Source organism: Seriola lalandi, unplaced genomic scaffold (assembly GCF_002814215.2).
Source record: "Seriola lalandi dorsalis isolate HSWRI2012SDOR001 ecotype SW California unplaced genomic scaffold, Sedor1 jcf7180002054234, whole genome shotgun sequence".
Lineage (NCBI taxonomy): Eukaryota > Metazoa > Chordata > Actinopteri > Carangiformes > Carangidae > Seriola > Seriola lalandi.
The window spans coordinates 489,656-498,973 of NW_019524787.1; the positions used below are offsets into that span (position 1 = coordinate 489,656).

At 42.1% G+C, this 9,318-nt stretch overlaps 1 protein-coding gene across 1 annotated transcript in view; it reads right to left on the reverse strand.

Moving 5' to 3' along the window:
• Positions 1 to 8,922, reverse strand: part of frem3 (Fras1 related extracellular matrix 3) — a 30,253-nt gene extending 21,331 nt beyond the window's left edge. The window contains exons 1-2 of the mRNA XM_023404215.2: positions 3,760 to 8,922; positions 3,051 to 3,140 (exon numbers count right to left, since the gene is read on the reverse strand). Of these exons, the coding sequence (XP_023259983.1) occupies positions 3,051 to 3,140; positions 3,760 to 8,788 (5,119 nt within the window). The 5' untranslated portion in view covers positions 8,789 to 8,922. The remainder of the gene's footprint in view (positions 1 to 3,050; positions 3,141 to 3,759) is intronic.
• Positions 8,923 to 9,318: the final 396 nt, after the last annotated feature.

Here is a 9,318-nt window from a genome sequence, read left to right on the forward strand (position 1 = left end):
TCCCAAGAACACCACATTATTCTAAATTGCAGCTTCCACAGGTTTATCCATTGTTAGGTTTTTCTTTATCTTATGTCATACTATATCTGATCATTCTGTTTTGCATATTTCTGCTGTTAAGGATTTATGCATGTCTGACACATTTCTGCAAAGAGGTGAGAAGTTTAAAAGACTGATTGATGTGTCCTGACTCGTCAGAACTCACTTTCTTCTCCAGAGTTTGGAATTTAACAACTGACCAGCAAGTCCACACTGAGACTCCCGGCATTAAACTAAATGTCCACTCCTGACCTCTTACTGAGACACACTTGTTACACAATTACGACAGCCACACTTCAGCTGTGCCTGGCCACACACAAGCTGTTCTTGCCTCACACTTGGCACCTTAAAATCTCTGATTAAGATCTTAATGTCCTGTATCTGCAGTTACACACATGCATGCTGGCAACATTTGAGCCTGAAAGATTTATAAATTATGCCACACTAATCCATGAGGATATGTTAATGATTTGTGTGTGTATGTGTGTATGTGCGTATGTGTGTGTGTGTGTGTGTGTGTGTGTGTGTGTGTGTGTGTGTGTGTGTAAGTGTGTAAAGAAGCCTCAGTGCAGTACATGTAGTGGCAGGTACCTTTTAAAGGCTACTAAGACCCTTAAGCAGCTGACCATATCAGTGCATCTGAGGAGTATGCCCTGACGTGAGATCACACTCAAGCTGTGTTTGACATACCAACTTAAGTAAATTGTTATAGAATGCTACGTCTAGGAAACACAATGATTAAACTTAATTCAGGGCAAAAATAACAAAAAACACTACTGTTTACAAAGGAGGTTTACAGCCCATTATATCATTGTGATCAGTTCTCCTTTAGGAAGAGACCTCTGTTTCGATCTAATACCAGTTTACTTTTTTGTTTCTGTCTCTCTTTGTCAGACCAACTAAACTAAACTAGTATGTAAACTAGTTAGTATGCCTAACAGAGGTAGTGGAATTAGGAGCAAATTACTTCTGACCTAGAGATTTCCTTCCCGCATAAATAGCTCACCTACTTAGATCTATAAGCAGATAGGTTGACCATCAGCATCCTCCCCACCTACATGTCCCTACATGTCCAGGATAATTCCACCTCCCCTCCCAGCAGTCACCTCTTCAAAACTTCACATTAGTGATTCACCGGTTGGCTCATCCCACTTTTATCTGCTATTTGATCTTTTTTCCAGATGTGTGTGTGTGTGTGTGTGTGTGTGTGTGTGTGTGTCCGTCTGTCTATGTATATGTGTGATCCTGAGTGTATAACCAGTTTATCTGTTCTGTGGAATAATATATGCAGATGCTATTAATTACATATACTGTATACAGTGGTGTGAGCTGAAGGCCTTGTCTGTGCCCTTTACATGTGAACCGTGGTCACGCAGAAACATGGTTTTGTTTTGTGTCCAAGCTTGCCCCACTGCACCTGGTTCAGCTGAGTTGGCTGGAAGCTTAGACAAAGTGGCAAAGCAAACAGAAAAAGGACTGTTGAGCTAATTGAAGCCCTTGTTCTCTTCCTGTGGTTAAACCTTTACTTAGAGACAGGAATGCCAACCAGCTTTGCTTAAGGCAGATTAATCGGTCACAAATGTAAGGTAAAGAAATATTAATAAGGATATTGGTGAACATTATAGATTAATAATGGCTATTCCAAGAAATTCCAGAACTGCTGACCCTCAATAAAAATTAATTATCACCTGCTTCACTTACAGTTTGGGGAAGGAGTTAATTTGTAGGCGTGCAGTTGAGGCTAAAATGTGGCTTCACTTTACTGACAAAAGACAGTAATTTGGTAAAAGCTCACATCTTCCTGGTCCTGCCTTCTCACTGATGGTAATGGTGGTATTAGCTTTAACATGACCCCCGATCCAACATAATTATAGACTAAACTTTCCTTCTTCCATTGATTGCCTTTTCCAAATGTTATTTGGTATTTAATAGCTGATGCTAAAAGAGCAAAGGACACCTGTTGCATTTTATTGCTTTGCATTTGCTATATTTGTAATACTGTTCGAGTAAATCTACGGAAGAGTCAGCGGTGACAAGCTGCAGAGCTTATACATTATACTGTAACTCATCGCCATGTACCATGCAAACGTTGTTCATTTAAGAGAATTCTTTATGATAAAGATGATAAGAACATGTTTGCAGATATTTTAAAATGAGGAAACCACCAGATTTTCATGTTAAACCAGTAGATATTAATAATATTTTAAAAGTGAGGCTCATATGACAGCGGGCCATAAGGAAATTTAATCTTCAGTAAAAACACAGAGTTAAAATGTAAGCTGAGAAAGAAAGGTATGATCTTATCTGTAATGTAGAGGACCATACTGGATGTTGATCATAAATTTTGAATCTCTTTGATATCTCTTCCTCAAATATCATTGACCAGGTTTCCGTAGAAATATCCAGAATTGTTTAAATCATGACAGTCGCAAAATATCATCCCTTTTCAGTTTTTACGCACTTGCAGGCAATGATATTTACGCAGCCAAACCAAAACATATTTTTTGTTATTGTGAGAATGATTCCAAGAAGAAAGTATAAATGGAACCTCTTATCATGAAAACCTTTACACATTTCACAGTGTCACTTCAAACCGACAATGAAAGGGGACATTTGGAAGCTCTGAGAAGCACCCTGAGGGAATGGGCCCTATTGTTCATTAACAATAAAGTTTAGAGCATGTGGTAGTCCCATCTCTTTCACTTTTACCAGCCAACAGTCAGTGTTTGGCTTAAGTCTCATTTGACCTCTTTCCTTTAAACCTGCTACCCTTTCCAGTGGGGTGAAAAGAGTTGGCGGCTCTGTACTGGGTGTCAGTCATGGCCAACTGCCTTAAGTCTTTGTGATGCAAACACTTGGGTGATTGACAGAGAGCAGGAAGTTTCAATTTTAAGAAGCCATTAAAAAAGACAGATAAAGTCTGTGGAAAGCCTTCGGGCAAATGATTCCTTGGTAATGGGCCCCAGTTTGGTGTCAGTGCACAGAAGTATGAAATTTGAAAGGGTTCTTACCATTGTCTTCAACTGTGAAGTAGAAGATATCACTTGTGGCGTTGCTCCCATCCAACAGCACATAACAGATCTTCATGTCATTGATATCAGCTGTTGGTATGACAAATATAGAGAGATTGAGTGGTAGCTGAAAACCTTTGGTAAGATAACTGTGACGACTAAGCCACTTTAACAAGGTTTTAGTTACAGCCCTTAAGCTGCAAAGAAATATGGGCCACAGAGGACATTTGATACAAAGCATTCAGGATTGTTTTAGGCAAAGTCTAAAAGTTTTATCAGTTAGTAAAATCCTATTACAAATATCCTAACCTATCCTGCAGTTAATGATGATGATGATTATTATTACTATTAGTTGCAGCCATATTAGTGTCACTAATATAAGTATTTTTAGTATAATTATATAATAAATAAATTCATTATATATGCACATGCAGTATCTTAACTTTTTTATTATATACATCCACAACTAATCATTATTCGTCACACATTTCTTATCTTTGATACCAATAAGAAAGGTCTTATTTTGTTCATCAATAATTCATAATTTTCTATTATGGCAGAAAAAACTCACTTCATGTCAGTGTTGCATGATAATGATCCTTAAGAAGATATTATTATATGATATTATCATCTAATAAAGCTGATATGATTAATACAGCTTAAATGTTCAAAACCCTGTTAAAAGATTAATACTGTGATATAAGCTTACCTTGTGAGAAGGTTTTGATGCTGTCATTGCCCAGGGCAGTGTTCATGATGAAACCATGTAGAGGAGCCTCAGCCACGATGTATTTCAGGGCCTTCTGGGGACTGTCACGATCCTCTGATCGAAGGGCCTTGCTGGTGATCACAAAGCCCAGGTGGCCTGTTTGGAGGACCTTCAGTGAGGGTGCAGCTTTATTGACCACAATCTGGGGCACACCATTGTCCACTGTGTTGATGTGAATGGTCATCATCTGGGGTTTGCGTGTCTCATACAAAGTGTCAGGAAAGACATAAAAATCTGTGTGTGTGCCATCAGTGACAGTGAAGGAGAAGCTGTCTTCATTGGTCTCAGTGCCATCGTGCTTATAGCTGATAAGGTTCTCATTCAGGTCCTGCTTGGTAAAGGTTGAGATTGGTTGGGTATTGTTGAAAAGCAGCTGTCCGTGCACTGGTACCTGGGTGACTATGAAGCGCAACAGGTTGTCTGGGGTGTCTGAATCCTCAGCTGTCAATTCAAACGGTGTGATGAGCTTGGTTTCTCCCTCTTCCACAACCAGCCTGTTTATAGTCAGGACAGGCTTCTTATTATCTACATCAGTGATGGACACTCTGAAGGTTCGGAAGACAGGATTGTAACCATCTGTTACTTCGAACTCAAAGCTGTCCATTTTCATCTCATCATCAGAAGTGTGGATGTAGTAGATCTTGTTGCCAGCAAGCTGCAGTTGCGTGAAGGTGGAAATGGGAACATCTGGGTGGTCAGTGCTCTCTAAGTGGCCTTTGCTAGGTGCTCTTGTGATGCTAAAGATGAGGTATTCATCAGGACTGTTGATATCAGTGGTGCTGAGGAGGTCAGTGGTGAGAGTGACTTTCCCTCCTTCCTTGAGAGTCACACCTTTGTTGATAACATCTGGGAAGACCATGTCAATGCTTCCGATGTTGATGTAAAAGTAACGGTCAATAAGGGGATTGATACCATCTGTTACATCAAATTTCAGCAGGTCACGGATTCCCTCCTGGCCTGTGTGTACATATTGAATGAGCTGTTTGTCTATTTCGTCCTGTGTGAAGTTCATCCCCAGGGTGATGTTACCTAAAACGTCACCAAACTTGCTGATTCGCTGGAGGTACCCTTGGCCAGGGCCATAGCGCACAACATACGTTAGGTCTTTGTCTTCAGAGTCAAGATCTGTGGCCTGTAAAATCCTATTGCTGATGACTTTTGTCTCTCCAATCTCCACATCAAGGCCATCGTTTATAGCCATCCTTGGTGTCTCATCATCAACAGGAATAACCATGATAAGAACTGTTTTTTCAACTTTATGTTTTCCATCTGAGAGTCTGACTTCAAAGCTATCTTCTTTGGTCTCGGAGTCATCGTGTTCATAGACAATGTTGGATGTCTCTTTGATTTGTTCCAAGTTGAATTTATCCACAGGAATGGTGCCAGTGCTGAGCTGCTGAACTATTGTACCATGCTTGGGGTTTTTGATAATCTCAAAGTGCAGCTCATCCCCAGGGATGTCAGCATCAGCTGCATTCAGAATTGGTGTATCAATTACCAGACTCATGCCCTCCATTACCACAAACTCACGAATAAAAATTTCAGGCTTCTCATCATTGGCTGGTATGATGACTATAGGGAAGAAGTGGCGTTCGGAGAAGTTAATACCATCTGAACAACGGAAGGTGTAACGATCTTCCAATGGTTCAACACCTTTGTGGATGCTTTGGACATAGTGGATATGACCGAGGGCAATATCTTTAATGCTAAAGGCAGTTATGGCTGTCCCTGCCCTGGATTTCTCAGAACCTGTGGCTGGGGAGATGTTTTCCACATAACCAGATGTTGGTTGGACAATGATGGTGCATAAGATATCGTCATTGTCTGTGTCAATATCTTCAGCTTGAATGTGGTCCAGAGTTATGACATTTTTCTCCCCTTCCACGACAACAAACTGCTCTCCAACACTTACAATAGGTGGAATGCTGTCAACAGGAAGGATGGTGACGTGGACTGTCACACCCTGGACATTATTGCCACCAACGACCCACTGATCTGACAAATCAGATAGAGTTAGGTTAAAGGAGTCATGTTTTCTGACCGGTCCAATTTCGCCAGATGTATGAGCATACACGACCACCCCGTTAATTATGTCCTCCTGGGTAAATCTCTCAGCGGGAGCACCGTTAACCAGGATTTCACCCAGCCTGGGAGGTTCTTCTACAATAAAAGTGAGCATGAGGTCATCTGTGTCTTCATCATGGCCCTGAATGACGTTGCTTGTAATCTCTGTTGCTCCATTCTCCAGTACATCGATGGATGCTCCGAGCAGACCAGCTGGGAGCATAATTGTGGGGGTTTCATCATCGACGGGCTCAATGGTGATTTTGATGGTGATTGGTATGTCATGGTAACCATCACTGACGTCAAGCTTGATAACATCACTGAGGGATTCTTCTCCACCATGTATGTAACTTAAGCGGCCATTTGCGATGTCCTCAAGCACAAACGTTTCACCATTTGACATGTCGATACCCAAGTACTGCAAATGCCCATACCGAGGAATCTGGGTCACAGTAAAGATTATATTTTCATCATCTGTATCTGTGTCAGTGGCATGTAGCTCCATCCTAGTAATGATGTATGTACTTCTTTCCATAACAGTGAAACCTGTGTTGGTAATAAGTGGGGGCTTGTTGTCAACTGGCTGTAGGAAAATGGTGAATAGTCCATCTGCTGTGTTACCAGCTGTGTCTTCCACAATGAATGTGAACTGAGCCACTTTTGGAGTGATGCCCAGCTCCTGGTCTGGAGGCTTGTAAGCTACTTTGTGGTGATTAACCTGGGCCTGTGTGAACTCTATAATTACAGTGTCAGGGCTGTCAGTCAGTACAATTTCACCTAAGGGGGCTGGATTGTTCTCATCTGTGTCAGTTGGGGACTTAGTGATGGTATACTTGAGGTCCCTGTCATCTGAATCTAAATCACTATAACACAAGAATTTCTTCTTGAAACTTGTCAGCTCATACTCCTGGACTGTCATGTGAAGGGTGGTGCCTGGACAAAGCTCTGGGGGAAGGTCATCAACAGGGAGGATTTTGATAGTGAACATGTGCTCACCTGATTGATTAGGTGGGTCATTATCATCTTGAACACGAAACACAAACTGATCAATGACAGTGGTAGTGCTATGGGGTCCGATGTGATGATAGAAAAGCTTTCCATCGAGAATATCCTGCTGAAACCACTCAGTCACCACCTGCTCAAACATCTCATCTGTCTCACTGAACTTCCAGAGAGATGGGTCAGATGGAAGCTCAACTTGCCTTAGTAGTAGCTCCCCAACAGTGGAGTAGGGTGCCTCTAAGATAAACTTTATGGTGGAGTCTTCTGAATCGATATCTGTTGCACTCAGGATGAAAGGAGAGATCTGCATGACTTCATTCTTGAAAAGCACCAGACCAGTGTTAGCATTGATAATAGGGGGCTCGTCATCAGTGGGAGCAATAGTGATAGGGAACAAAAACTCCACTTCATTACTGCCATCACTCATTCTAAAAATAATGTTGTCGCTATAAGTATCGCTGCCATCATGCTGGTACACCACAATGCCGGCATCTAGATCGGCAGGTGTAAAGAATTTCCTGCGAGCTCCGAGCACGGTCAGGTCTCCATGCTTTAAGCCATCGACAACAGTGATTCTGACATCTTCTAGGTTATCCTCATCACTAATCTCTAAATTCTGGGAGCTGGAGAGTGCTCGGGATTGTCCTTCAAACAATAGCTGCCCTGTATTTTTGGTTGCTACAGGAGCCATGGTATTCATAGGCTTCACCACAATCATAAAAGCAAATGTATCGGACACAGCACCATCAGTGTCTACGATTTCAAACTCTAGCTGGAAAATCCTCTCTACTTCTGAGTCCTCTGAGGGTGGTTTATAGGCTATTTTAAGATCTTTGATGTCTCTCTGATAGAAGGAGGTGATGGGCAGGTTCTGATCGTCTGTACTGATGATATAACCCTGCTGAGGGCTCAGAGGTGAAGTAATGTTGAAGATTAAATCATCTGGGTCAGATTCAACATCTTCAGCAGCCAGCATGTCGCTTGTAATAGCTGTCATCACAAACTGATCAACCTCCATCATCATCATGGCTACAAAGCTGGGTTTAGGAGCAGTATTCTCTGAACCCTCTCTGATTCTAACCATCATTTGGAAATGCTCTTGCATTATAGTGTTGCCTTCATTATCTTGCAGCTCCACCATCATTGGAATATAGTCTCTGTTTGGTGAGTTTGTTTTAGCAGTGTGCTTGTAGCGAATACCCTGTTTCACAAACTCATCACAGTCAATCATTTGGCCATTGGTGGGGTTATTTAAAAGAGTGCCATACCTGGGAAGACCTCCAGCGCCGACCAGAGTGGTGATCTTACACTGTGTGACACCGTCCTCAAAGGAAAACTCCAGAGCTTTTTTGTCAATAGGGGTACTGTCACCATTGAGCTTTTCTACATTAAGAGGCATATTCCTGGTGAGGATCTCAAGCTGCTGGAAAACCACCTCCACCTCCAGCATGAAAGGGATAATAACTGTGTCCGTTTGGGAGTCGTAACGAAGCTGCAGCTTCACACGATCCTTGCTGGGGCTCCGAGATCCAAAATGAGTGTATTTCACTTCATCCAGTCCAAATGAGCAGGGGAACTTTTTAGGGCTCAGCATCCCAGGTTTCTGGGCCAATGGGTCATTGTCCAAAACTGTGATGTGGCAGCGGTCACCGGGCTGCACCTCTGTTACCAGGTCATTCACAGGGTCCAGATACACAGACCTCCCAAAGGGCACTCTGATCCCATTGTTAGCAATGATGATGTTGTCTTCATTAGGTCCAGATCTGTGGTGATAGAGGTGAGCTGGGTCAAATGGCTCTGCATCTACTGAGGCAAGAGAAAAGCTGAGAGAAAACGTCACAAGCAGGCATCTCAAATATGCCCACTTTTTACAAAGCTGGCAACTTTGCAGACAACCGGCCATGTCCACTGCTAGTTGCCTTGCAATTTCTTTTACAAGTCAGCAGTAGCAGACAGATTACTCTCCCAAGTTGGGAAAAAGCATCAAAGAAGAAACTTCTTTCTGATGGTTTGGGCCTTGGAGTCTGTCCCCTCTGTCTCTCTCTGTTTCTGTGTGGTCACACAGACACACAAGTGTGGTGAATGCTGCAGGGCTCTGCAGGTAATAATGAAACAGTAGACAGTGACAGGCGCAGGCTCCTCCTTCTGTCAGCACAGGGAGGGAGCTTCCTGCCCCCATAGCTAATTTAAGAAAGACCATTGGACAAGACTGTGAAAGTGCTACCCCAGCCAACACCCACCCTTCTCCCCTTGGTTCAAAGAAAATAAATTGGGGAGTAAAAGTCTGTGCAAAAACTTATTTAACCTAATTTAGTGAAATCTGTGCTAAGTAAATAGAGTAAATAGATATGCTTTAGTGGTCTTCATATTATTTATAAAATGAATTTAGAAGTATGACAACTGATCATTCCTTGATCTTTTCAAGATTTAATT